Source organism: Chiloscyllium plagiosum, unplaced genomic scaffold (assembly GCF_037043375.1).
Source record: "Chiloscyllium plagiosum isolate Xiang-an unplaced genomic scaffold, Cpla_swu_hap1 HiC_scaffold_10, whole genome shotgun sequence".
In the NCBI taxonomy this organism is placed as follows: domain Eukaryota; kingdom Metazoa; phylum Chordata; class Chondrichthyes; order Orectolobiformes; family Hemiscylliidae; genus Chiloscyllium; species Chiloscyllium plagiosum.
Window position 1 is genome coordinate 890,402 of NW_028270148.1, and position 27,597 is coordinate 917,998.

The following is a 27,597-nucleotide window of genomic DNA, read 5'->3' on the forward strand; positions in this document are numbered from 1 at the left end:
ATACTTTTCTTCAGTATTCACTCAGGAACAGGGCATTGTTGTCGATGAGAATACTGAGGCACAAATAAGTAGAATGGATGGCTTTGAGGTATGTAGAGAAGAGGTGTTGGAAATCCTGGAAAAGGTGAAAATAGATAAGTCCCCTGGGCCTGATGGCATTTATCCTAGGATTCTCTGGGAAGCAAGGGAGGAGATTGCAGAGCCATTGGCCTTGATTTTTATGTCCTCTTTGTCTACAGGAGTAGTCCCAGAAGACTGGAGGATAGCAAATGTGGTTCCCTTGTTCAAAAAGGGGAGTAGGGATAGCCCTAGTAACTATAGGCCGGTGAGTCTCACTTCTGTTGTGGGCAAAGTCTTAGAGAGAATTGTAAGGGATAGGATTTATGCACATCTAGATAGGAATAATGTGATCAAGGATAGTCAGCATGGTTTTGTGAAGGGCAAGTCGTGCCTCACAAACCTTATTGAATTCTTTGAAAAGGTGACGAAGGAGGTTGATGAGGGGAAAGCGGTAGATGTGGTATATATGGATTTTAGTAAGGCGTTTGATAAGGTTCCCCATGGTAGGCTACTGCAGAAAATACGGAGATATGGCATTGAGGGTGAGTTGGAGATTTGGATTAGGAATTGGCTGGATGGAAGAAGACAGAGGGTAGTAGTTGATGGCAAAGTTTCTTCATGGAGTGCCGTCACTAGCGGTGTTCCGCAAGGATCTGTTTTGGGACCATTGCTGTTTGTCATTTTTATAAATGACCTGGAAGAGGGGTTAGAAGGTTGGGTGAGCAAGTTTGCGGATGACACGAAAGTCGGAGGAGTTGTTGACAGTGAGGAAGGATGTGGCAGGTTACAGCAGGATATAGAGAAGCTGCAGAGCTGGGCAGAAAGGTGGCAGATGGAATTCAATGTAGCTAAGTGCGAGGTGATTCACTTTGGGAAGAATAACAAAAAGATGGGGTACTGGGCTAATGGTCGGATACTTGGTAGTGTGGATGAGCAGAGGGATCTTGGTGTCCATGTACACAGATCTCTGAAAGTTGCCACCCAGGTAAATAGTGCGGTGAGGAAGGCATATGGCGTACTGGCTTTTATTGGTAGAGGAATTGAGTTCCGGAGTCCTGAGGTCATGATGCAGTTGTATAAGACTCTGGTACGGCCGCATCTGGAATATTGTGTGCAGTTTTGGTCGCCATACTATAGGAAGGATGTGGAGGCATTGGAACGTGTGCAGAGGAGGTTTACCAGGATGTTGCCTGGTATGGAAGGAAAATCGTATGAGGAAAGACTGAGGCACTTGGGGCTGTTTTCACTAGAGAAAAGAAGGTTTAGGGGTGACTTGATTGAGGTGTACAAGATGATTAGGGGGTTAGATAGGGTCGACAGTATGAACCTTTTCCCGCGTATTGAGTCGGGTATTACAAGGGGGCATAGCTTTAAATTAAGGGGGGGTAGATATAGGACTGATGTTAGGGGTAGGTTCTTCACTCAGCGAGTCGTTAGTTCATGGAATGCCCTGCCAGTAACAGTGGTGGACTCTCCCTCTTTATGGGCATTTAAGAGGGCATTGGATAGGTATATGGAGGATAGTGGGTTAGTGTAGTTTAGGTGGGCTTGGATCGGCGCAACATCGAGGGCCCAAGGGCCTGTACTGCGCTGTATTCTTCTATGTTCTATGTTCTATGTTCTTATAGAGGTTTACAAAATTATGAGGGGCATGGATAGGATAAATAGACAAAGTCTTTTCCCTGGGTTGGGGAGTTCAGAACTAGAGGGCATGGGTTTAAGATGAGAGGGGAAAGATATAAAAGAGACCTAAGGGGCAACTTTTTCACGCAGAGGGTGGTACGTGTATGGAATGAGCTGCCAGAGGATGTGGTGGAGGCTGGTACAATTGCAACATTTAAGAGGCATTTGGATGGGTATATGAATAGGAAGGGATTGGAGGGATATGGGCCGGGTGCTGGCAGGTGGGACTAGATTGAGTTGGCATATCTGGTTGGCGTGAACGGGTTGGATCGAAGGGTCTGTTTCCATGCTGCACATCTCTATGACTCTATAAATCACAGCTTCATTTCTGAGGAGTGTTTGGAAACTTAAATTGAGGAGAAAAAAAAGGAAATAAAAGGGTTCAGCCATCAGGCGTCAGATCCATTCAGTATTGCGAGATTACTAATATCTCCCAGACATTCCTTAAGCTGGTGTTCTTGAGGTCACGTACAGGTTACATGTCACCACATGAACCCTCTCGAATTCCACCATTAAGCAGCATCAACTCCACCTCAAAACTACCCCAGTCTGCAGGTATACACACACTGCCTCCAGTTCCCAGGTATACATACTGCCTCCAGTCTGCAGGTATACACACTGCCTCCAGTCTGCAGGTATACACACTGCACCCAGTCTGCAGGGACACTCATTGCCCCCAGTCTGCAGGGACACACACCGCCCCAGTTCGCAGGTATACACACTGCCCCCAGTTCCCAGGTATACACACTGCCTCCTGTCTGCAGGTATACACACTGCCTCCAGTCTGCAGGTATACACACTGCCTCCAGTCTGCAGGTATACACACTGCACCCAGTCTGCAGGGACACTCATTGCCCCCAGTCTGCAGGGACACACACCGCCCCAGTTCGCAGGTATACACACTGCCCCAGTTCGCAGGTATACACACTGCCCCCAGTTCGCAGGTATACACACTGCCCCAGTTCGCAGGTATACACACTGCCCCCAGTCTGCAGGTATACACACTGCCCCCAGTTCGCAGGTATACACACTGCCCCCAGTCCGCCGGTATACACACACTGCTCCGAGTCCGCAGCTATACACACCGCCCCAGTATGCAGGTATACAGACACCGGCCCCAGCCTGCAGGTATACACAAACCACCCCCAGTCCACGGGTATTTATACACTGCCCCCAGTCCGCGGGTATACACACACCGCCCCCAGTCCGCGGGTATACACGCACCGCCCCCAGTAAACAGGTATACACGCACCGCCCCCAGTCTGCAGGTATACACGCACCGCCCCCAGTCTGCATGTATACACGCACCGCCCCCAGTCTGCAGGTATACACAAGCCGCTCCCAGTCTGCAGGTATACACGCACCGCCCACAGTCTGCATGTATACACGCACCGCCCCCAGTCTGCATGTATACACACACCGCCCCCAGTCTGCAGGTATACACACACCGCCCCCAGTCTGCAGGTATACACGCACCGCCCCCAGTCTGCAGGTATACACGCACCGCCCCCAGTCTGCAGGTATACACGCACCGCCCCCAGTCTGCAGGTATACACGCACCGCACCCAGTCTGCAGGTATACACGCACCGCCCCCAGTCTGCAGGTATACACGCACCGCCCCCAGTCTGCAGGTATACACACACCGCCCCAGTCTGCAGGTATACACGCACTGCCCCCAGTCTGCAGGTATACACGCACTGCCCCCAGTCTGTAGGTATACACACACCGCTCCCAATCTGCAGGTATACACACACTGCCCCCAGTCTGCAGGTATACACACACCGCCCCAGTCTGCAGGTATACACACACCGCCCCAGTCTGCAGGTATACACGCACCGCCCCCAGTCTGCAGGTATACACGCACTGCCCCAGTCTGCAGGTATACACACACCGCCCCAGTCTGCAGGTATACACACACCGCCCCCAGTCTGCAGGTATACACGCACCGCCCCCAGTCTGCAGGTATACACGCACCGCCCCCAGTCTGCAGGTATACACGCACCGCCCCCAGTCTGCAGGTATATACACACTGCCCCCAGTCTGCAGGTATACACACACTGCCCCCAGTCTGCAGGTATACACACACCGCCCCAGTCTGCAGGTATACACACACCGCCCCAGTCTGCAGGTATACACACACCGCCCCAGTCTGCAGGTATATACACACCGCCCCCAGTCTGCAGGTATACACACACCGCCCCCGTCTGCAGGTATACACACACTGCCCCCAGTCTGCAGGTATATACACACCGCCCCCAGTCTGCAGGTATACACGCACCGCCCCCAGTCTGCAGGTATACACACACTGCCCCCAGTCTGCAGGTATATACACACCGCCCCCAGTCTGCAGGTATACACGCACTGCCCCCAGTCTGCAGGTATATACACACCGCCCCCAGTCTGCAGGTATACACACACCGCCCCCAGTCTGCAGGTATACACACACTGCCCCCAGTCTGCAGGTATACACGCACCGCCCCCAGTCTGCATGTATACACACACCGCCCCAGTCTGCAGGTATACAGACACCGCCCCAGTCTGCAGGTATACACACACTGCCCCCAGTCTGCAGGTATATACACACCGCCCCCAGTCTGCAGGTATACACACACTGCCCCCAGTCTGCAGGTATACACGCACCGCCCCCAGTCTGCACGTATACACACACCGCCCCCAGTCTGCAGGTATACACACACTGCCCCCAGTCTGCAGGTATACACACACTGCCCCCAGTCTGCAGGTATACACACACTGCCCCCAGTCTGCAGGTATACACACACTGCCCCCAGTCTGCAGGTATACACACACCGCCCCCAGTCTGCAGGTATATACACACCGCCCCCAGTCTGCAGGTATACACGCACTGCCCCCAGTCTGCAGGTATACACACACCGCTCCCAATCTGCAGGTATACACACACTGCCCCCAGTCTGCAGGTATACACACACCGCCCCAGTCTGCAGGTATACACACACCGCCCCAGTCTGCAGGTATACACACACCGCCCCAGTCTGCAGGTATACACACACTGCCCCAGTCTGCAGGTATACACACACCGCCCCCAGTCTGCAGGTATACACACACTGCCCCCAGTCTGCAGGTATACACACACCGCCCCCAGTCTGCAGGTATACACACACTGCCCCCAGTCTGCAGGTATACACACACTGCCCCCAGTCTGCAGGTATATACACACCGCCCCCAGTCTGCAGGTATACACGCACCGCCCCCAGTCTGCATGTATACACACACCGCCCCAGTCTGCAGGTATACACACACCGCCCCAGTCTGCAGGTATACACACACTGCCCCCAGTCTGCAGGTATATACACACCGCCCCCAGTCTGCAGGTAAACACACACTGCCCCCAGTCTGCAGGTATACACACACCGCCCCAGTCTGCAGGTATACACGCACCGCCCCCAGTCTGCATGTATACACACACCGCCCCCAGTCTGCAGGTATACACACACTGCCCCCAGTCTGCAGGTATACACACACTGCCCCCAGTCTGCAGGTATACACACACTGCCCCCAGTCTGCAGGTATACACGCACCGCTCCAAGTCTGCAGGTATACACACACTGCCCCCAGTCTGCAGGTATACACGCACTGCCCCCAGTCTGCAGGTATACACGCACTGCCCCCAGTCTGCAGGTATACACGCACCGCTCCCAGTCTGCAGGTATACACGCACCGCCCCCAGTCTGCAGGTATACACGCACTGCCCCCAGTCTGCAGGTATACACACACCGCCCCCAGTCTGCAGGTATACACACACCGCCCCAGTCTGCAGGTATATACACCCCGCCCCCAGTCTGCAGGTATACACACACCGCCCCAGTCTGCAGGTATACACACACCGCCCCAGTCTGCAGGTATACACACACTGCCCCCAGTCTGCAGGTATACACACACCGCCCCCAGTCTGCAGGTATACACGCACTGCCCCCAGTCTGCAGGTATACACGCACCGCCCCCAGTCTGCAGGTATACACACACTGCCCCCAGTCTGCAGGTATACACACACTGCCCCCAGTCTGCAGGTATACACACACCGCCCCCAGTCTGCAGGTATACACGCACTGCCCCCAGTCTGCAGGTATACACACACCGCCCCCAGTCTGCAGGTATATACACACCGCCCCCAGTCTGCAGGTATACACACACCGCCCCAGTCTGCAGGTATATACACACCGCCCCCAGTCTGCAGGTATACAAACCTAGAAATTACGAACAGTAAGTCTTTTGCCCATACAGACCTGCTCCATTATTAAAATTTCTGCTGATCAGTTTGTGTTTCAAATCCCACATTGCTATCCATTAGAACATAGAACATGACAGCGCAGTACAGGCCCTTCGGCCCTCGATGTTGTGCCGACCTGTGGAACCAGTCTGAAGCCCATCTAACCTACACTATCACATTATCATCCATGTGTCTACCCAGTGACCAATTAAATGCCCTTCAAGTTGGCGAGTCTACTCCAATTGCAGGTAGGCCATTCCACGCCCCTACTACTGTCTGACATCTGTCATATATATGTCACCCCTCAATTTAAAGCCACGTCCCCTTGCATTGGCCATCACCATCCACCCTCTCACTGTCCACCCTATCTAACCCTCTGATTATCTTATATGTCTCAGTTGTCACCTCTCAATCTTCTTCTCTCTAACGAAGACAGCCTCAAGTCCCTCAGCCTTTCCTCCTTCTGGTAACCATTTGCTTGCCTAACAAGAATATTAAACCTTTAAACTAAGGAATGATCCTATTTACACTGGCTTCCAAGGCAGAGTGTAACAAAGTTGCATAACCTCAAACAGAAAAAAGTCTTGTCATCTCTGTCCTGAAAAGGTGACTAGTTTTTAAACAGTGCCCCCTAATTCAGCAAGAGTAAACATATGTCTGCACTCAATCAAGTCACTACCACGCTGGTAAACCCCAGTGGAAACAAAAGCAGAAATTGCTGGAAAAGCTCAGCAGGTCTGCCAATACCTGTGGAGAGAAATCAGAGTTAACATTTCGAGTCAAGTGCCCTTTCCTCAGTTCTGATGTTGCCAGACCTGCTGAGCTTTTCCAGCAGTTTTTGTTTTTGCTCCTGATTTACAGCTTCCACAGTTCTTTCGGTATTTATCCAATGGAAGCACACCCACCTTGTGCAATCTATCATAAGAATACCCACTTCTTCCAAGCATCAATCTGGTACACATTGCCTGGTACACATTGCCTGGTACACATTGCCTGGTACACATTGCCTGGTACACATTGCCTGGTACACATTGCCTGGTACACATTGCCTGGTACACATTGCCTGGTACACATTGCCTGGTACACATTGCCTAATCAGCTTCCAGACATTTATATCCTTCCTTAGATAAGGAGAACCAAAACTGCACAGTTTTTGAGCAGTGGTCTCACCAATGCCCTCTATAACTGAATCATAACATCTTCATTTTTATGTTCAATTCCTCTCATCGTAAAGGAGAACATAACAATAGCCTTCTTACTTCCTTGCGGTATTTGGATATGGCTTACAGAGCTGTGGTGGCTCCCACCCTTCCCTCTGGCTCTGAGACACGGACTGTGTACTGCAGCAGTCCCGCCATCGCGTGTTACTGCAAGATCATATCAATCCATTGCAAAGACAGACCCAGCAACCCCAGTGTCCTTGACCAGGCAAACAGCCCCAGCATCGAGGCACTGATCCCTCTTCTTTGGACATGAGATAGCTTTGGCAAATAGAATTAAAGAGAATCCAAAGGGTTTTTACAAATATATTAAGGACAAAAGGGTAACTAGGGAGAGAATAGGGCCCCTCAAAGATCAGCAAGGTGGCCTTTGTGTGGAGCTGCAGAAAATGGGGGAGATACTAAATGAATATTTTGCATCAGTATTTACTGTGGAAAAGGATATGGAAGATATAGACTGTAGGGAAATAGATGGTGACATCTTGCAAAATGTCCAGATTACAGAGGAGGAAGTGCTGGACGTCTTGAAACGGTTAAAGGTGGATAAATCCTCAGGACCTGATCAGGTGTACCCTAGAACTCTGTGGGAAGCTAGAGAAGTGATTGCTGGGCCTCTTGCTGAGATATTTGCATCATCGATAGTCACAGGTGAGGTGCCGGAAGACTGGACGTTGGCAAACGTGGTGCCACTGTTTAAGAAGGGTGATAAAGACAAGCCAGGGAACTGTAGACCGGTGAGACTGACCCCAGCGGTGGGCAAGTTGTTGGAGGCAATCCTGAGGGACAGGATGTACATGTATTTGGAAAGGCAAGGACTGATTAGGGATAGTCAACATGGCTTTGTGTGTGGGAAATCATGTCTCACAAACTTGATTGAGTTTTTTGATGAAGTAACAAAGAAGATTGATGAGGGCAGAGCGGTGGGTGTGATCTATATGGACTTGAGTAAGGCGTTCGACAAGGTTCCCCATTGGAGACTGTTTGCAAGGTTAGATCTCATGGAATACAGGGAGAACTAGCCATTTGGATACAGAACTGGCTCAAAGGTAGAAGACAGAGGGTGGTGGTGGAGGGTTGTTTTTCAGACTGGAGGCCTGTGACTAGTGGAGTGCCACAAGGATCGGTGCTGGGTCCTCTACTTTTTGTCATTTACATAAATGATTTGGATGTGAGCATAAGAGGTACAAGTTAGTAAGTTTGCAGATGACACCAAAATTGGAGGTGTAGTGGAGAGCGTGGAGGGTTACTTCAGATTACAACAGGATCTTGACCAGATGGACCAATGGGCTGAGAAGTGGCAGATGGAGTTTAATTCAGATAAATGTGAGGTGCTGCATTTTGGGAAAGCAAATCTTAGCTGGACTTACACACTTAATGGTAAGGTCCTAGGGAGTGTTGCTGAACAGAGAGCTTGGAGTGCAGGTTCATAGCTCCTTGAAAGTGGAGTTGCAGGTAGATAGGATTGTGAAGGCAGCGTTTGGTATGCTTTCCTTTATTGGTCAGAGTATTGAGTACAGGAGTTGGGAGGTCATGTTGCAGCTGTACAGGACATTGGTTAGGCCACTGTTGGAATATTGTGTGCAATTCTGGTCTTCCTATCAGAAAGATGTTGTGAAACTTCGAAAGGGTTCAGAAAAGATTTACAAGGATGTTGCCAAGGTTGGAGTATCTGAGCTACAGGGAGAGGCTGAACAGGCTGGGGCTGTTTTCCCTGGAGTGTCGGAGGCTGAGGGATGACCTTATACAGGTTTACAAAATTATGAGGGGCGTGGATAGGATAAATAGGCAAAGTCTTTTCCCTGGGGTCAGGGAGTCCAGAACTAGAGGGCATAGGTTTAGGGTGAGGGGGGAAAGATATAAAAGGGAGCTAAGGGGCAACCTTTTCACGCAGAGGGTGGTACGTGTATGGAATCAGCTGCCAGAGGATGCAGTGGAGGCTGGTACAATTGCAACATTTAAGAGGCATTTGGATGGGTATATGAATACACCTGCCCCAAGTGTAATCGAGCCTGCGGAAGCCCCATCGCTCTGTACTGCCTCATATAGACTCACCCTGAGAGTGCAAAAAGGTCATCCTTGTCAGTGAGGGAACATCGATGATGACGAATGCTAACTCTTTGGGACTTATGCAGTAGAACACCCAGATTCCTCTGCAGATGCAGATTCTGCAGCTATTCTGTTTAAGTAATGCTTTTCTTTTTAAAAGTCTTTCTGCTAAAGTAAACAGTTCACATTTGCCCATATTATACACCATCTTCCAGACGTTGGTCTACTCACTCAATATATCTACATCCATTTTCAATGTGTATGTGCTCAACATATTTGCTTGCCTGTCTTTGGGCCATCTCCAAATTTATCATTCCTTATCTAAGTCATTAAACTGAAAAAAGCTTAGGACCCTCCCCAGGCCCACCTCATCTGGTACTTTAACAAAAGCCATCAGGTAGAAACGTTTACACACTTCGACAATGCGCAGTACTCTCATTCCATCTTCTACACCTTCACTCCTCTCTAAGCCTAGTCCTTGCTCTTCACGATGTATTCACATTTCCGCCAACTCAGAATATGTTAAAAACAAAGTCTTCAGCTTCATCCCCTGAACCCCCTCCACCCTTAAGGATCTAAACTTGGCACATTGCCTAACTCCTCCTCTTACCTTTGTGCACAGTTCACCCCCTTTGTCAAAAGGGCACTTTCACCATCTCAATATTTCCCTCTCGTCCCTCACTTCCTCCTGAACTTTCCATTAGGAATTCCAGCACGTCAGTGACTGTCTCAATTTGCCCGCTTCCCTCTATCTGTCGCCTTTAAATCTTGCTGCTTTCTGTTCTCTAAAGTCCAAACTTTCCATCATCTTTCTGGACATTACCAATGACCACAAACTGAACCAAATTGTCCATGTAGATGTTCACCAGTATTCCTCTGACAGCACTTTCAAAACCCTCGAGAAGGACAAGGACAGCAGATACATGGAGTTTGATTAGACCTCAGCAGGAGTACTGTATACAGTTTTGGTCTTTTTATTTCAGGAAAGATATTGTTGCCATCAAGGGAAAGCAGAGGTTCCTCAGACCTGTTCCTGGGATGGACTGTCCTTTGAAGAGAGATGGGAACCTCCTGAGTTTTGAAGAATCAAAGGGGAGCTCATTGAAACCTACAAATTACTTAAAGGGACAGACAGGATAAATGCAGGTTGATGATTCCTCTGACTGGGGAGTCTCTAACCAGAGAGTACAAAAATGAAGATAATGTTACTTGGGCTGCAATGAGAAGAAATTGTTTTTCAGATGGCAAACCTTTGGAATTCTCTGCCCCAGCTGTCTATGGACAGTCAGCTTTTGAGCATATCTAAAAGCAGAAATTGATAGATTTTTGAATCCCAGTGTCATACTGGGTTATAAGGATAGGATGGGTAAAAGGCATTACGTGTTCAATTATGCACGGTGAGGAAGACTCAGTGGGCTGAATAACCTACTCCTGTTCCTATGTAGACAGACAGACAGACAGATAGGTGGTTGAGACATCAGGTGGGACACTTGTATTCAATGCTTGATTAATAAAGGCAAGAGCAAGGAGGTCATGATGGAGCTGTATGTAATGTTAGCCCCCAGCTGGAGTACTGTGTGCAGTTCTGGTTGCCACCCTATAGGATTGCACTGGAAGGGATGCTTTAGAGTTTCACCAAGATGTTACATAGTCTGGAGCAATTCAGCTAATAAAGGGAGGCTAGAAAGGCTGGGGTTGTTTCCCTGAAAGCAGAGAGGCCTGAGGGGAATTTGGCTGAGAAGTTTTGAGGGGCATGGATAAGGTAGACAGTAACAGCCTTTCCCATTTGTAGAGGAATCAATAACTAGGGGTGCAGTTTTAAGGTAAGGGGCAGAAGACTTGAGAGAGGGCTTCAGAGGATTACACAGGAATACATGAAGGCCATTCAGCTCCTTCAGCCTGTTGCACCATTCAATGAGATCATCGCTGATCTGTGGCCTACCTCCATATACCTTCCTTTGGCCCATATCCCTTAATACCTTTGCTTAACAAAAATTTATTAAAATTTACGATTGCGGGTGTCTGGAAGCCACTGCCTGAAGGGTTGGTACAGCAGGAATTAAAAGGCATTTTTATATTAAGGCATTTTAGTATTATGCAAATGAGCATTTGAAAGGCTGCAGCAATGGGACAAGTGCTAGAAAATGGGATGATAATACTTGTTTAATGGCCAGCACACACACAAAGAGCTGAAAGGCCTCTTTCTATGCTGCAAATATTCTGACACTATGACACCACAACCTGCACGTTTCCCTTGAAGCTGCACACATTCCTGACTTGGAAATATATTGTTACTCCTTCAGTGTTGCTGGATCAAAGTCCTGAAATGTCCTCCCTAACATCATGATGAGTAGATCCACTCCCTCACCCAGCGTTTAACACAGCGCAGCCTGAAAGTATTGAAATGAAGTATCTCTCTCTTACCGTCCTTTCCATTCCTGCTGATTCCAGTCGTAACACACGACACTGCGCTAGCTATCTCACCACTGAGAAACAGGTCTCTGCTGACCCTCCAGCCATGGACAGAGAATGGAAATTCCTGTGTCATTACTGAAATAAAACTTTATTTCTTAAATAAATATTCCAAAATCCATGATTTGACTTCTCTCTTGTCTAAAATTCACAAATGTCAGTGGAAATTGGTGATAGCACCCAGTTTGAGGGAGGGGGCAGGAAACAGATTGATTAAATCAATATCTGCACTGGGTCTAGAGACAGCTCGACATATACAGCTCAAGGAACAGAGTGCTGTTCAGAGTGAGCAGTTCCAACAGGATTCAGAGCTAGAAACGGCAGGACCCCACTGGTGAGCACAAGGGTAACATCAGAGGCACAGGTGGGTGGTCGTATTCAGTCAGAGTGACTTCCTGGCCTGGCATCCGTTCCAATCGTTTGCCTCCTCTCATTCATTGGCGGCAGTGGTGGTGGTGGAACTCTTGCGCTTTCTCTGCTCCAGGTATCTTTGGAAGGCAGGTTCTTCACTTTGTTCCTCTGCTTCTGTTCACCAAAAGAAGACAGTCACTGACCTCATAACGAAACAGGACGATACCTAGACAGGTTCTGAACCCAAATCAGACGACAACTCTCTGGTAATGCCTGTCCATTACAGACTGTCCAACAGCTCACATTTCCCCCCTTCCTCCCCATCATGCCACCACATCAACCACATGTTAGATAACTCCTCTTGGGTTTTGCATCTTACTTTGATGATCCAAGTCATCAGTGTCTGAATCCACTTCCTCGTCCTCCTCATCAAGGATGCCCCGGGTCAGGATGAGGGCTGACGGTCCTGCCTCCACATCATGCTGGTCATCCACTAGGAACAAAGGAATAAAGAGCACAATCAGTAATTGGTCCACACCTCAATGAAACAGCTGCTTGAACACCTCAGCATGATACGAATACCAACTCACACTGAAGAAACATTCAGAGACAAAGACAACAGCTGAAAAAGCAACAGGTGGGAAGTGTATGTGAAAGAGACACACAGAGAGAGATCCAGAGAGGGGGAATAGGGGCTAAAGGGAGAACAAGAGCAAGAGGGAGTGGGTGGGGAGGGTTGAAATGAAACCAAAGTAACATGGCAAGAAGGGAGAATGAGTGGCAGAGAAAGGGTGAGAGATGTAGGGCTGACTGGTGAGAGACAGGGGCATATACAGCATTGACAGAGACATATGCTGCTTTTCAACACCTCGTGGTTTTCTTGGAGTTCACTGCCCGCTCGGTGAGCTCCCCAATTTATACCCGGCCCATCACTTTGTCATGGCACCTCATGGCCTTGCCCCTCCCCTTCACTGATGTGACCATGAGATCATTTCATTATATCATTTGCACTCCACACCAGCCATCCTCCTTCCAAATCTACTTTGTTCCTGTTTGACCCTGAAGGAAAATAAGCTGCCTTATGTGTGAAGGGCTTTTCAGGCAGTGTTAGGGTCCCTACCTGTGAGGTAGAAGGTCAGGTTTCAAGTCCCACCTGCACGAGAGGTGCCACGTCTGAACAGGCTGATCAGAAAACATCTCCTTTCTGCTCATAACTGCTGCTGTCTTTGCCTTAATCCCTTTGCTACTGCTCCCGTCTTGCTAAACCATACTTTATTCTCCATTTTTAATGCCCTCAATCTCAGCCAAAGCACAGTTCTGTTATCTAGTCCTTTTCAAATTCCAATCCGTTACATCAAAAGGATGCAGACTTGAATGTACACAGGTATGGTTGCCATAGTCCCAGAAGACCCACAGGGCTGTTCTCTCATTAGGACAAGACAACAGAATCTGAGACTCATGTACATATGTGGCAGATAACCAGGTTAACAATTCATCAGAAGATCGGTCTGAATCATAAAGCATATCTGGATTGTGATCTTTGCTGTTAAAACAACTCTCTATTCCAGAATATGCCAGCTACCTTCCAAAATATAAGCCCACCTTTCCCAAAACTCCAATATTGATTGCCTCCAGCCGGGATTATAACCAACTAGCACAGGAACAGGCCCCTCAGCCCACATGCCAGCACTGACACATTACACCGTTCTAAACAAATACTTTGGCCTCCACGCAGTCTGTCTCCCTTTAACCCTGTACGCAGTCAGTATCCCTTTATCCCTCCACACAGTGACTCCCTTTACCCCTGTTCGCAGTCTGACTCCCTTTATCCCTGAATGCAGTCTGTCTCCCTTTACCCCTGGACGCAGTCTGTCTCCCTATACCCCTGGACGCAGTCTGTCTCCCTGTAGGCAGTCTGCCTCGCTTTATCCCTGTACGCAGTCTGTCTCCCTTGACCCCTGAACGGAGTCTGTCTCCCTTTACCCCTGTACGGAGTCTGTCTCCCTTTATCCCTGTACGGAGTCTGACGCCCTTGACCCCTGTACGCAGTCTGTCTCCCTTTATCCCTGAACGCAGTCTGTCTCCCTTTACTCCTGTACGGAGTCTGTCTCCCTTGACCCCTGTACGGAGTCTGTCTTCCTGTACGGAGTCTGTCTCCCTTTACCCCTGTACGGAGTCTGTCTTCCTGTACGGAGTCTGTCGCCCTTGACCCCTGTACGCAGTCTGTCTCCCTTGACCCTTGTACGCAGTCTGTCTCCCTTTATCCCTGTATGCAGTCTGTATCCCTTTATCCCTGTACGCAGTCTGTATCCCTTTATCCCTGTACGCAGTCTGTATCCCTTTATCCCTGTACGCAGTCTGTATCCCTTTATCCCTGTACGCAGTCTGTATCCCTGTAGGCAGTTTGCCTCGCTTTATCCCTGTACGCAGTCTGTCTCCCTTTACCCCTGAACGGAGTCTGTCTCCCTTTATCCCTGTACGCAGTCTGTATCCCTTTACCCCTGAACGGAGTCTGTCTCCCTTTATCCCTGTACGCAGTCTGTATCCCTTTACCCCTGAACGGAGTCTGTCTCCCTTTATCCCTCCACACAGTCTGTCTCCCTTTATCCCTGTACGCAGTCTGTCTCCCTTTACCCCTGTACGCAGTCTGTCTCCCTTTACCCCTGTACGCAGTCTATCTCCCTTGACCCCTATACGGAGTCTGTCTTCCTGTACGGAGTCTGTCTCCCTTTACCCCTGTACGGAGTCTGTCTTCCTGTACGGAGTCTGTCTCCCTTTACCCCTGTACGGAGTCTGTCTCCCTGTAGGCAGTCTGCCTCGCTTTATCCCTGTACGCAGTCTGCCTCGCTTTATCCCTGTACGCAGTCTGTCTCCCTTTACCCCTGTACGCAGTCTGTCTCCCTTTACCCCTGTACGCAGTCTGTCTCCCTTTACCCCTGTACGCAGTCTGTATCCCTTTACCCCTGTACGCAGTCTGTCTCCCTTTACCCCTGTACGCAGTCTGTCTCCCTTTACCCCTGTACGCAGTCTGTCTCCCTTTACTCCTGTACGGAGTCTGTCTTCCTGTACGGAGTCTGTCGCCCTTGACCCCTGTACGGAGTCTGTCTTCCTGTATGGAGTCTGTCGCCCTTGACCCCTGTACGCAGTCTGTCTCCCTTGACCCTTGTACGCAGTCTGTCTCCCTTTATCCCTGAATGCAGTCTGTCTCCCTTGACCCCTGTACGCAGTCTGTCTCCCTTGACCCCTGTACGCAGTCTGTCTCCCTTGACCCCTGTACGCAGTCTGTCTCCCTTGACCCCTGTACGGAGGCTGTCTCCCTTGACCCCTGTACGGAGGCTGTCTCCCTTGACCCCTGTACGGAGGCTGTCTCCCTTGACCCCTGTACGGAGGCTGTCTCCCTTGACCCCTGTACGGAGGCTGTCTCCCTTGAGCCCTGTACGGAGTCTGTCTCCCTTTACCCCTGTACGGAGTCTGACGCCCTTGACCCCTGTACGCAGGCTGTCTCCCTTGACCCCTGTACGCAGTCTGTCTCCCTTTATCCCTGTACGGAGTCTGTCTCCCTTTACCCCTGTACGGAGTCTGTCTCCCTTTATCCCTGTACGGAGTCTGTCTCCCTTTACCCCTGTACGGAGTCTGTCTCCCTTTATCCCTGTACGGAGTCTGTCTCCCTTTACCCCTGTACGGAGTCTGTCTCCCTTTACCCCTGTACGGAGTCTGTCTCCCTTTATCCCTGTACGGAGTCTGTCTCCCTTTACGCAGGCTGTCTCCCTTTACCCCTGTACGCAGTCTGTCTCCCTTTATCCCTGTACGGAGTCTGTCTCCCTTTATCCCTGTACGGAGTCTGTCTCCCTTTACCCCTGTACGGAGTCTGTCTCCCTTTACCCCTGTACGGAGTCTGTCTCCCTTTATCCCTGTACGGAGTCTGTCTCCCTTTACCCCTGTACGGAGTCTGTCTCCCTTTATCCCTGTACGGAGTCTGTCTCCCTTTACCCCTGTACGGAGTCTGTCTCCCTTTACCCCTGTACGGAGTCTGTCTCCCTTTATCCCTGTACGGAGTCTGTCTCCCTTTACGCAGGCTGTCTCCCTTTACCCCTGTACGCAGTCTGTCTCCCTTTATCCCTGTACGGAGTCTGTCTCCCTTTACCCCTGTACGGAGTCTGTCTCCCTTTACCCCTGTACGGAGTCTGTCTCCCTTTACCCCTGTACGGAGTCTGTCTCCCTTTACCCCTGTACGGAGTCTGTCTCCCTTTATTCCCTGCCTTTTCATGTATCCGTCAAAATGCCTCTTAAATGTATCGCTCATACCTACTTCCACCACCTCCTCTGGCAGTGCATTCGAGGCACTTACCACCTTCTGTGTAAAAATCTTACCTCTCACATCTCCGTTAAATCTACTCCCTTTTATCTAAACCTACATCCTTAGATTAGATTTTCGATTAGATTACTTACAGTGTGAAAACAGACCCTTCGGCCCAACAAGTCCACACCGACCCGCCGAAGCGCAACCTACCCATTCCCCTACATTTACCCCTTTACCTAACACTGCGGGCGATTTAGCATGGCTAATTCACCTGATCTGCACATCTTTGGACTGTGGGAGGAAACTGGAGCACCCGGAGGAAACCCACGCAGACACGGGGAGAATGTGCAAACTCCACACAGTCAATCGCCTGAGTCGTGAATTGAACCCGGGTCTCTGGCGCTGTGAGGCAGCAGTGCTAACCACTGTGCCACCGTGCCCCCATTTGGAACTGTTATTTCTACCCTGGGGAAAAAAACTCCCACTGTCCATTTTATCCATCCTCTCATTATTTTGTTAACTTCTATCAGATCCCTCCTCAGCCTCTAACGTACACGTGAAAACAAACCAAGTTTGCCCAATCTCCCTTCATAGCTAATACCCACCAAACCAGGCAACATCCTGGCCATACAAGTAGCTAGGGTGGTAAAAAGGCATACTTGCCTTTATTGGTGGGGGATGGAGTACAAGAGTCAGGATGTTGTGTTGCAGCTTTGTAAGACTGGTTAAGCCACACTGAGTATTACGCTCAAATTTGATCTCCACTTTACAGGAAGGATGTGGAGGCTTTGGAGAGGATGCAGAAGGGAATGCTGCCTGGATTAGCGGGTTTCAGATGTAAGGAGAGGATAGAAAAACTCGGGTTGTTTTTTCTGGAGCAGTGGAAACTGAGAGGAGATTGGATGGAAGTCGATAATATTATGAGATGCATAGATAGGGTTGCCGGTCAGAATCGTTCTCCCGGAGTTGAAATATCTAAAACTAAGGGGCATGTATTTAAGGTGAGATGGGAAAGTTGAAAGGAGATGTGAAGGGCAAGTTTTTTTTTTAAATGCAGAGTGTGATACAGCCAGGGATGTTGGTGGAGGCAGAAACAACCAGGGCATTTATAAAACCTTTAGTTAAGTGCGTGAAATTGCAAGGCCTGAAGGGATATGCACCAAGGGCAGGCAGAAGGGATTTGTTTCATTTGGCATCATGTTCGGCACAACATTGTGGGCTGAGGGGCCCGTTCCTGTGCTGTATTTTTCTATGTTCTATGTTCTCAACCGTTTCTGTACCCTGTAGCCCCCACATCCTTCTTGAAGGCTATACATTATCTTGACCACCTTATCCACTTGTGCTACCACTTTCAGGGAACTGTGGATCCCTATACCCAGGTCCCTCTGTATATTAATGCCTTTACTGCATTACAGCCATTTGCTGTATACTTCCCTCTGCATTAGATCTTCCAAAACACACCACCTCCCATTTGTCCAGATTAAATTCAATCTGTCATTTCTCTGCCCAAGTTACCAGCCTCTCTGTTTCCTGCTAAATCCTTTGGCAATCCTCCTCACTACCTGCAGCTCCCTCAATCTTTGTCTACTAATCAGACCAACTAGATTCTCCTCCAAATCATTCATATATATCACAAACAACAGGGTTCCCAGCACTGACCTCTGCAGGGCACCACTGGTTACAGACCTCCAGTCAGTAAAACTCTTCCAGCATTCCTCTTTATCTTCCATGGCCAAGGCAGTTCCGGAACCATCTTACCAGCTCACTGCTAACCCCACGTGACTTCCCCTTTTGTATTAGCCTGCCGTGAGGGATCTTGTCAAAGGCCTTGCTAAAGTCTATGTAGACAACATCCAGCACCCTGCCCTCAATCATCTTTGTCACTTCCTCAAAAGACTCAGTCAAGTTTGTGAGGCACAGCCTTCCCCACATAAAGGCATGCTGCCTATTGCTATTAAAGATTTCCAAATGTGAGGAAATCCTATCGCTAAGAATCTTCTCCAATAATTTCCCTCTTCCTGACATAAGGCTCACAGGCCTGTAGTTTCCCTTAATCCTGCTTGCCAAGGATGTTTCGTGGCCCCCTTCAGCCTTCCTAGCAAGTTTCCAGCCCTCCTAACTTTTTTTTAAGTCTTTCCTGCTTTCTTTGTATTCTTTGAGGGCTCTATCTCTCTTCAGTTTCCAAAAGCTTACAAATGCTTCCTTTTCCTTTTCGACTAAGCTGAGAATTGTCATCCAAGGTTCCTGAATCTGGCCATCCTTATCCTTCATCTTCACAGGAACATGCTGGTCCTGAACGCTAATCAACTAGCCTTTACAAACTTCCCACATGCCAGAAGGGGATACACTCTCAAGCAGGTGCGCCCATCCACATTCCCCAGTTCCTGTTTGGCACAGTTAGCCTTCTCCCTGGTTTAGTATTTTCACCCGAGGGCTCCTCTTATCCTTCTCCATAAGTAATTTTAAACTGACGGAATCATGGTCATTGTTCCCAAAATACTCCCCCAATAGCACTTCAATCATGTGACCGGGCTCATTCCCCAATACCAGGCCTAGAATGGCCCCTTCTCTAATTGGACTATTTATGTATTGTTTCAAAACATCATCCTGGAACAATTACACCCCCACCCAAGCCCCAAGCACTAAGCATGTTCAAAGTTTGTGAAAAGATTTGTAGCTCGGGTGCTCGTTGTTGTGGTTCTGTTCGCCGAGCTGGGAATTTGTGTTGCAGACGTTTCGTCCCCTGTCTAGGTGACATCCTCAGTGCTTGGGAGCCTCCTGTGAAGCGCTTCTGTGATCTTTCCTCCAGCATTTATAGTGGCCTGTCTCTGCCGCTTCTAGTTGTCAGTTTCAGCTGTCCGCTGCAGTGTCCGGTATATTGGGTCCAGGTCGATGGAGTTTGTGGATGAGTGCCATGCTTCTAGGAATTCCCTGGCTGTTCTCTGTTTGGCTTGTCCTATAATAGTAGTATTGTCCCAGTCGAATTCATGTTGCTTGTCATCTGCGTGTGTGGCTACGAAGGATAGCTGGTCGTGTCGTTTCGTGGCTAGTTGGTGTTCATGGATGCAGATCGTTAGCTGTCTTCCTGTTTGTCCTATGTAGTGTTTTGTACAGTCCTTGCATGGGACTTTGTACACTACGTTGGTTTTGCTCATGCTGGGTATCGGGTCCTTTGTCCTGGTGAGTTGTTGTCTGAGAGTGGCTGTTGGTTTGTGTGCTGTTATGAGTCCTAGTGGTCGCAGTAGTCTGGCTGTCAGTTCGGAAATGCTCCTGATGTATGGTAGTGTGGCTAGTCCTTTGGGTTGTGGCATGTCCTCGTTCCGTTGTCTTTCCCTTAGGCATCTGTTGATGAAATTGCGGGGTATCCGTTTTTGGTGAATACATTGTACAGGTGTTCTTCTTCCTCTTTTTGCAGTTCTGGTATGCTGCAGTGTGTTGTGGCCCTTTTGAACAGTGTCTTGATTCAACTTCTTTTGTGTATTGGGGTGGTTGCTTTCGTAGTTCAGGACTTGGTCTGTGTGTGTGGCTTTCCTGTATACCTTTGTGGTGAATTCTCCGTTCGGTGTTCTCTGTACCATCACGTCTAGGAATGGGAGTTGGTTGTCCTTTTCTTCCTCTCTCGTGAATCGGATTCCTGTGAGTGTGGCGTTGATGATCCGGGGTGTGTTTTCTATTTCTGTGTTTTTAATGATTACAAAGGTGTCATCCACATATCTGACCCAGAGTTTGGGTTGAATTTGCGGGAAGACTGTTTGTTCTAATCTTTGCATTACCGCTTCTGCTATGAGTCCAGAGATGGGTGAGCCCATGGGTGTGCCGTTGATTTGTTCATATATTTGGTTGTTGAATGTGAAGTGTGTTGTGAGGCACAAGTCCAGTAGTTTGAGTATGCCGTCTTTGTTGATAGGTTCCCCGTCTTGTTGTCTGTTCTGTATGTCCAGCGGGTTGGCTATTGTTTCTCTGGCTAGAGTTTTGTCGTTAGAGGTGAACAGTGCCGTTACATCGAATGAGACCACGGTTTCTTCCTTGTCTATGTGTATATTTCTGATGATGTCCAAGAATTCCTGTGTTGATTGTATAGAGTGTCTGGATCCGCTGATCAGGTGTTTCAGTTTCTGCTGTAGTTCTTTAGCCAGTTTGTGTGATGGTGTCCCTGGTAGTGATACTATGGGTCTGAGTGGGATGTCTGGTTTGTGCACTTTAGGTAGTCCATAGAATCTGGGGGTGTTGTTGCTTTCAGGTTTCAGTCTCTGTAGGTCAGACCTGGTTATCTGTCCGTTTTTTTTGTAGGTTCCTCAGTGTGTTGTTTATCCTATTGGTGAGCTGTGGGGTGGGGTCAAACTCCCTCTTTTGGTAGGTGTTGGTATCTGCAAGTAGTTGTTGCACTTTCTGGATGTACTCTGCTTTGTCCAGGATGACCGTCATTCTGCCTTTGTCTGCTGATAGTATGATTATGTTCTTATCGTTTCTTAGTGCTTTTAGTGCTTCCCTCTCCTTGGTGTTGAGGTTATGTGTTTGTCTTTTCCTTGTTATCAGGGGTACAATACTTTGCCTCACTGTTTGTTGTGTCTCTTCTGTCTTTCTATTGTTCCTGAGTGTGCATTCTAGTACTGCTAGGAAGTCTGCTGTCTTGGCATCCCTGTGATTGTAGTTGAGTCCCTTGGGCAGTATTGTTCTTTCCGTGTCTGTGAGCTGTCTGTGGGAGAGGTTTTTAACCCAGGTGTGTGTTGTGGTGTCCTCTTCGTTGTGTGTTAGTTTGGCCATTTTTTCTTTTAGTGCCGTTTTTTTGCGGTGTGTGGTCCTGTTCTGTCCTATGGTGACGGCCTGTTCTATGGTCCGAGTCCATTCCTGATTAGTGGTTTTTGAAATTAACGACTTTTGGCGCGCAATTTCATGTCTGTATCTGTGAAGTCTGTTGTGAGCGTCTGTAATCATTACCTGGATCATCCTGAATCCGTTCTGTTTGGCTGTGTCCCTGGCTTGTGGATTGTTGACTGGTGGTCTGTATCTGACACATGGTGGAAGGATTCGATTCTTTCGGCATTCATGCAGGAACCGGAGTTGTTTGTATGTGGCGCTTAGGCGGTTAGTGCAGGATTCCCATTTCCTGGCTTGTCTTAGCGTCTCTCGCCCATAGGTGTTCAAAGTTTGTGAGAAGATTTGTAGCTCGGGTGCTCGTTGTTGTGGTTCTGTTCGCCGAGCTGGGAATTTGTGTTGCAGATGTTTCATCCCCTGTCTAGGTGACATCCTCAGTGCTTGGGAGCCAGACTATTGCGACCACTAGCACACAAACCAACAGCCACTCGCAGAAAACAACTCACCAGAACGAAGGACCCGATACCCAGCATGAGCAAAACCAACGTAGTGTACAAAATCCCATGCAAGGACTGCACAAAACACTACATAGGACAAACAGGAAGACAGCTAACGATCCGCATCCATGAACACCAACTAGCCACGAAACGACACGACCAGCTATCCTTAGTAGCCACACATGCAGATGACAAGCAACATGAATTCGACTGGGACAACATTACTATTATAGGACAAGCCAAACAGAGAACAGCCAGGGAATTCCTAGAGGCACAGCACTCATCCACAGATTCAATCAATAAGCACATTGACCTGGACCCAATATACCGGCCACTGCAGCGGACAGCTGGAACTGACAACTGGAAGCGGCAGGTACAAATCACTATAAATACCGGAGGAAAGATCACAGAACGCTTCACAGGAGGCTCCCAAGCACTGAGGATGTCACGTAGACAGGGGGCGAAATGTCTGCAGCACAAATTCCCAGCTCGGCGAACAGAACCACCACAACTAAGCATGTCCCAGTCAATATAAGGGAACCTGTTTTTATGTTCCTACTGTGCTATCAAATGACTCTTAAAATCACCAGTGTGTTTCCTTTGATGTACAATCCCTCCATGAGCATTCATATTATCATGACTGACCACAACATCCTCTTTCTTTCCTAGTCCCACCTACCATTAGCATGAACATGGCTGGAATCCACAGCAACATCCCCCATGTCCCTCCGTAACTGCTCCAGCTGCTCCTCTTTCTTCTTCACCTCTGCCTCAGCCTGGAACACAGCAGAACAACATGGATGAAGCAGGCTGAGCAAGGGGGCCAGAGTGAAGGTACTGGGTCCTGTTCTCTCTGTCGAACAATGCACTCACCAGATCCTGTCGCAGTCTCTCATAATGTGGTCGATATTCACTGTGGGGAGATGAACAGAGTTTAAATAACTAGTATCACAATCTGTCACCTAACAGCATTAAACCAGAGTCTCCCCTCAGTGCGTACACACACAAACAACCCCCTGTACATCTCTCATGCACAGACACCCTCTTGATCTTAAGTCATAACATCATTTCCCCATTAACCATCACATAAAGACAGTCCTTGTAACCCAGGTCAGTGGCAGCTCCGGGGATACACCCTCAGCTGAAGGTTTTCCAGGCTGAGACACCCAGATACCCAGGCCCAACTTTGCACTGGGTTTAGGACCCCCATCCCTGTGAGTAAGGTTACTGCTTCTTCTCAATCACATCAACACCCAACCAAATATCATCTCTGTGCTCACGTTTCATACTCAGCCGCAGCATCAGCGACCTGCTGGAGAAAGCCATCCATCCCAGTGCCATCCACTGCGGAAACGCCAACCACCTGACAGAAACAACAAGAGTTAGAGAACAGCCAAGAGGACAAATGTCAGTCCACCCTTGTCTTCCTGTACCTCCACCGACACCCCATTTTCTGGTGTAACCACATACCAACACAATATTCAACAAAGAGGGGAGAGAGGGGTTTAATGCAGAGTCTGATCCCACCCCAATGAAATTGTCAGCAAAGCAGATTGGACAGCAGAGAATTGTATCATGTCTCCTCTCTTTACTTCAGTACTGCTCATTATCAATGGAATGTAACAGACTACATGGTGGCCATTTGGCCCACCATGACTATTCCAGCTCCTTGAGTGTGCTTTGCAATTAGTGCAACTCTCAAGTACGAGAGGTGGGAAGAGTAGGCTATACACAGCCCGACAGGCCTAACCTGCCATTCACCATAATCACGACTGACCTCAGGCTTCAACTCCACATTACTGCCCACTCCCTAAGTCATCTCATTTCCAAGACCCAACAATCTGTCTAAAACCTCACCTAGGAACATAATCAATTATACAGCATCCACTGCGATCCCTATACCTCACCTCACGGGGTGCAGCCACAAAATCTGCTTCAGCTGGCACATTCACAATTGTAACTAACCCAGTTTCTTGCTCCAGTAATTAACAGAAGATTGGAAAACTGCTAATGTAATATCTTTATTTAAAAAGAGACAAAAAACAGGTAATTATAGGCTAGTTAGTTTAGCACAAAGAACAGTACAGCATAGATCCGGCCCTTGGGCCCACCAAAACTGCAGAGAGATATGATGCTTTTCTCAACTAAAAAACATTTTCCCTCTCCACACTCCATTTTCCCTGTCGACTCATGTATCTGTCAAGATGCCTTAGATGTTCTGGATCTGCCTCCATCTCTCCTATCAGCACATTCCAGGCACTGAACACCCTCTGTGTAAAACCTATTCCCTTTTACCCCAAACCGATGTCTCCTGGGTTGATATTTCTACCCTGGAGAAAAGACTTTGACTATCCACTCTATCCATGCTTCTCTCAGTTGTGTAAGCTTTTATCAGATTGTTTCTCATCCTTCAACGTTCAAGTGAAAACAAACCAAGTTTGTCCAATCTCTCCTTATCGTTAATACCCTTCAAACCTGGTAACATCCTGGTAAACTGTTCCTGTATTCTCTACAAAACCTCCACATCTGTTGCGGGGAAACGTAAATGTTAATTGCAAAGGAAGCAAAAGCACAACATTTGGAAACCCATAATAAATTCAAGCAGCGTCAGCAAAGGTTTAAGAAAGGCAATAATGCCTGACAAATGTATTACAGATTTCTGAGGTATCAAGGAGAGATAAAGGGTTTCAGTCAATGTAATATATTTAGTTTCTCAAAGATGTTTTATATGATACTGCAAATAAGGTGACTTAATGAGATAAGAACCCATGGTGTTGGCATAGTGCATTAGAATAGATTGAGGAACAAAAACAGAAATTGCTGGAAAAGCTCAGCAGGTCAGGAGAGAAATCAGAGTTAACCTTTCAGGTTGACTGACCCTTCCTCAGAACACAATAGATTACATCAAAAAGGTGCAATGCTGGAAAAGCCCATCCAGTCAGGCAGCATCCGAGGAGGAGGGTCAACATTTCAAGCATAAGCTCTTCATCAGGAATGTGAAGACTCTCCTGCTCCTCGGATGCAGCCTGACCAGCTGTGCTTTTCCAGCACCACACTTTTTGACTCTGATCTCCAGCATCTGCAGTCCTCACTTTCTCCTATACAACAGATTGAGGATTGGTTAACTAATAGAAGTCAAAGAATTGGAAATGGGGTGGGGGGGGGGGGGGGGGCATTTTCAAAAGGCAGCCTGTAACTATTAGTCATGAAAGGACACTTTGCTTGGAGCAGCAGTGGGACCCGGGCAGCAGCAGGTCTGTTTCACTATAATCTGTAACTTTATGGTTTGACATATTCCTCACATTACCATGATCAAGTCAGGGTCAGTCCTTTTCTTCAACAAGTGCACAAGGTGGGGCATAGACTCTAAACATGCAAGGCCGACATAGTGAAGCTACAAAACAAACCACTACACAGGCTAAACAGCAAAGGCAGGAAGTTACAGAAATAGGGAAATAATCCCAGAACAATGGATCAGATCAAAGACCTGTCACATCTAGTTATGACGGTTGCATTTCATGGAGGAGCATGCTCAAGGTGTTGAACTGCCTTTTCCTGCTCCTAGTCCTTACCTACCTACCTAACCCTGATTGATGGTCAATAATTCAGTGACCTACTGGAAGAGTAAACTCCATGATCATCCCATCCTTAATAATGGTGTAGGCCCTGCACAATACAGAAGGTAAAACTAAAGCATTTCCATCCAGCTTTAACCAGAAATATAAAGTGAGTGACCTATTTTGGCTTCCCAGTATCACAGACACCAGTTTCCAGCCAACGCGATATGCACTGCATGATATATAAAAAAAAGACAGTTGAAGGCACAGGGTACTGAAAAGCCTGTGGATCCCAAAAATATTCAGGTAATAATACAAACAATTTGAGCTTCAGAACTAGCCACATCCCTAGAAAAGCTGCTTCACTGTATCTTTAGGAACGGCATTTACCTGGCAATATGAAAAACTGCCCATTTATGTTCTGTACAAAAAGCTGAACAAATTCAATCTATCTAATTCGCATCCTATTAGTCAAAGTTTGAACATCAGTAAGTGATGGACGGTGTGGATGGTGGGCATTGCTGGCTGGCCAGCATTTATTACTCCTCTCTCGTTGTCCTTGAGAATTTGGGGGTGAGCTGCCTTCTTGAACCACTGCAGTCCACCTACTGTGGGGTTGACCCACAATGCCATTAGGGAGGGAACTCCAAGAGTTTGGCCCAGAGACAGTAAAGGCAAATTATTTCCAAGTCAGGATAGTGAGTGGCTTGGAGGGGAGCTTGCATGTGGTGGTGTCCCCATGTATCTGCTCTCCTGTCCTTCCAGATCAAAGCAGTTGTGGGTTTGGAAGGTGCTAAAGATGTTTGGTGAGTTTCTGCAGTGCGTCTTGTAGACAGTACACACTGTTGCCGTTACTGTGCGTCAGTGAGGGAGAGAGTGGGTGTGTGTGGATTTGGTGCAGGCTGCTTCATCCTGGACGGTGCCAAGCTTCTTGAGTGTTGTTGGAGCTACCCCCATTCAGGTAAGTTTGGGAGTATCCCAACACACTCCTGACTTGCGCCTTGTAGCTGGTGGACAGGCTTTGGCGAGTCAGGAGGTGAGTTACTCCCTGCAATATCCCTAGTGTCTGACCTGTTCTTGGAGCCACTGTGTTTATGTGGTGAGTCCAGTTGAGTTTCTGACCAAGGAGTTACTATTGTTTTGGATTCTCTTGGCTCTTATGCTGTTTAGCACAGACAGTCCTGTTTGGTGGCTTCGCCATGTTGACACCATATCTTCAGGTACACCTGGTGTTGCTCCTCCTGCACCCTCCATTGCACCAGGGTCAATCTCCCGGCCTGATAGTAATGGTTGACTAGGGGATATTCTGAGTTATAAAGTTATAGATTAACTAGTGTACAATTCTGCTGCTTTTAATGGCCCATAGCACAAATGGATGCCCAGATTTGAGTTGCTAGATCTGTTTGTAATCTGTCCCATTTAGCACAGTGACAGTGCCACATAATACAACAGATGGTATCCTCAATGTGAACAGAGGAGTGACATTATGGAGGCCTGAACTCACGGGGAAACTTTGTGAAACTCTCCACCGGCTTGAATGATGCCAACCACCCTCTTAATTACCAATTTATATTTAGGGACATAGACTTTGGGTTTCCTTTTGTTGGCTGATGTTCTCATATTCTCTCTGCCCTTCAGCTCTCTGTTCTTTTCTGTATGCATCGCGGCTCATGACTATCATGAACCCAACAGTTATGATAAGTTAGTTCTAGAGAATGACGAGAAAACAGAGAGTCTGAACATAACTTCCAATTGACATGAAGTGAGACAGAATAAAATTGGAGATAAGGAGGGTATAACGGAGAAGGATTCAGGGTGTGCTCGAATTTGCAGGCAATTTACCCGGAGCTGACTGTAGAACTCATCCAGGACAAGACTCATGGAACGGGTCAGATTACTGGCAAAAGTCGTCTCCTGGTTCAGTGCATCCTGAAAAGTTTCAAAATCTTTCATCCACTCCACGGCAAAGGAATGATCAACAATATCAATCTAAAGTCACAGGAACAAGGTAATGATCAGTGTACAGTCAAAGCAACTGGGTAATGTCCGTGTAAAATCACAGCAACAAGGTAACGATCAGAGTATAGAAACAAGGTAATGATCAGCGTCCAGTCACAGGAACAGGATAATGATCACAGGACAGTCACAGGAACAGGATAATGAGCAGTATCCAGTCACAGGAGCAGGGTAATGATCACAGGAACAGGGTAATGAGCAGCATCCAGTCACAGGAACACGGTAACGATCACAGGACAGTCACAGGAATACGGTAATGATCACAGGACAGTCACAGGAACAGGATAACGAACAGCGTCCAGACACAGGAACAGGGTAATGATCACAGGAACA

At 48.1% G+C, this 27,597-nt stretch overlaps 1 protein-coding gene across 1 annotated transcript in view; it reads right to left on the minus strand.

Moving 5' to 3' along the window:
- Positions 1-11,803: 11,803 nt before the first annotated feature.
- gpn1 (GPN-loop GTPase 1) overlaps positions 11,804-27,597 on the minus strand; it is a 48,346-nt gene continuing 32,552 nt past the window's right edge. The window contains exons 9-14 of the mRNA XM_043695201.2: positions 27,091-27,237; positions 22,972-23,054; positions 22,565-22,604; positions 22,371-22,467; positions 12,459-12,572; positions 11,804-12,253 (exon numbers count right to left, since the gene is read on the minus strand). Of these exons, the coding sequence (XP_043551136.2) occupies positions 12,159-12,253; positions 12,459-12,572; positions 22,371-22,467; positions 22,565-22,604; positions 22,972-23,054; positions 27,091-27,237 (576 nt within the window). The 3' untranslated portion in view covers positions 11,804-12,158. The remainder of the gene's footprint in view (positions 12,254-12,458; positions 12,573-22,370; positions 22,468-22,564; positions 22,605-22,971; positions 23,055-27,090; positions 27,238-27,597) is intronic.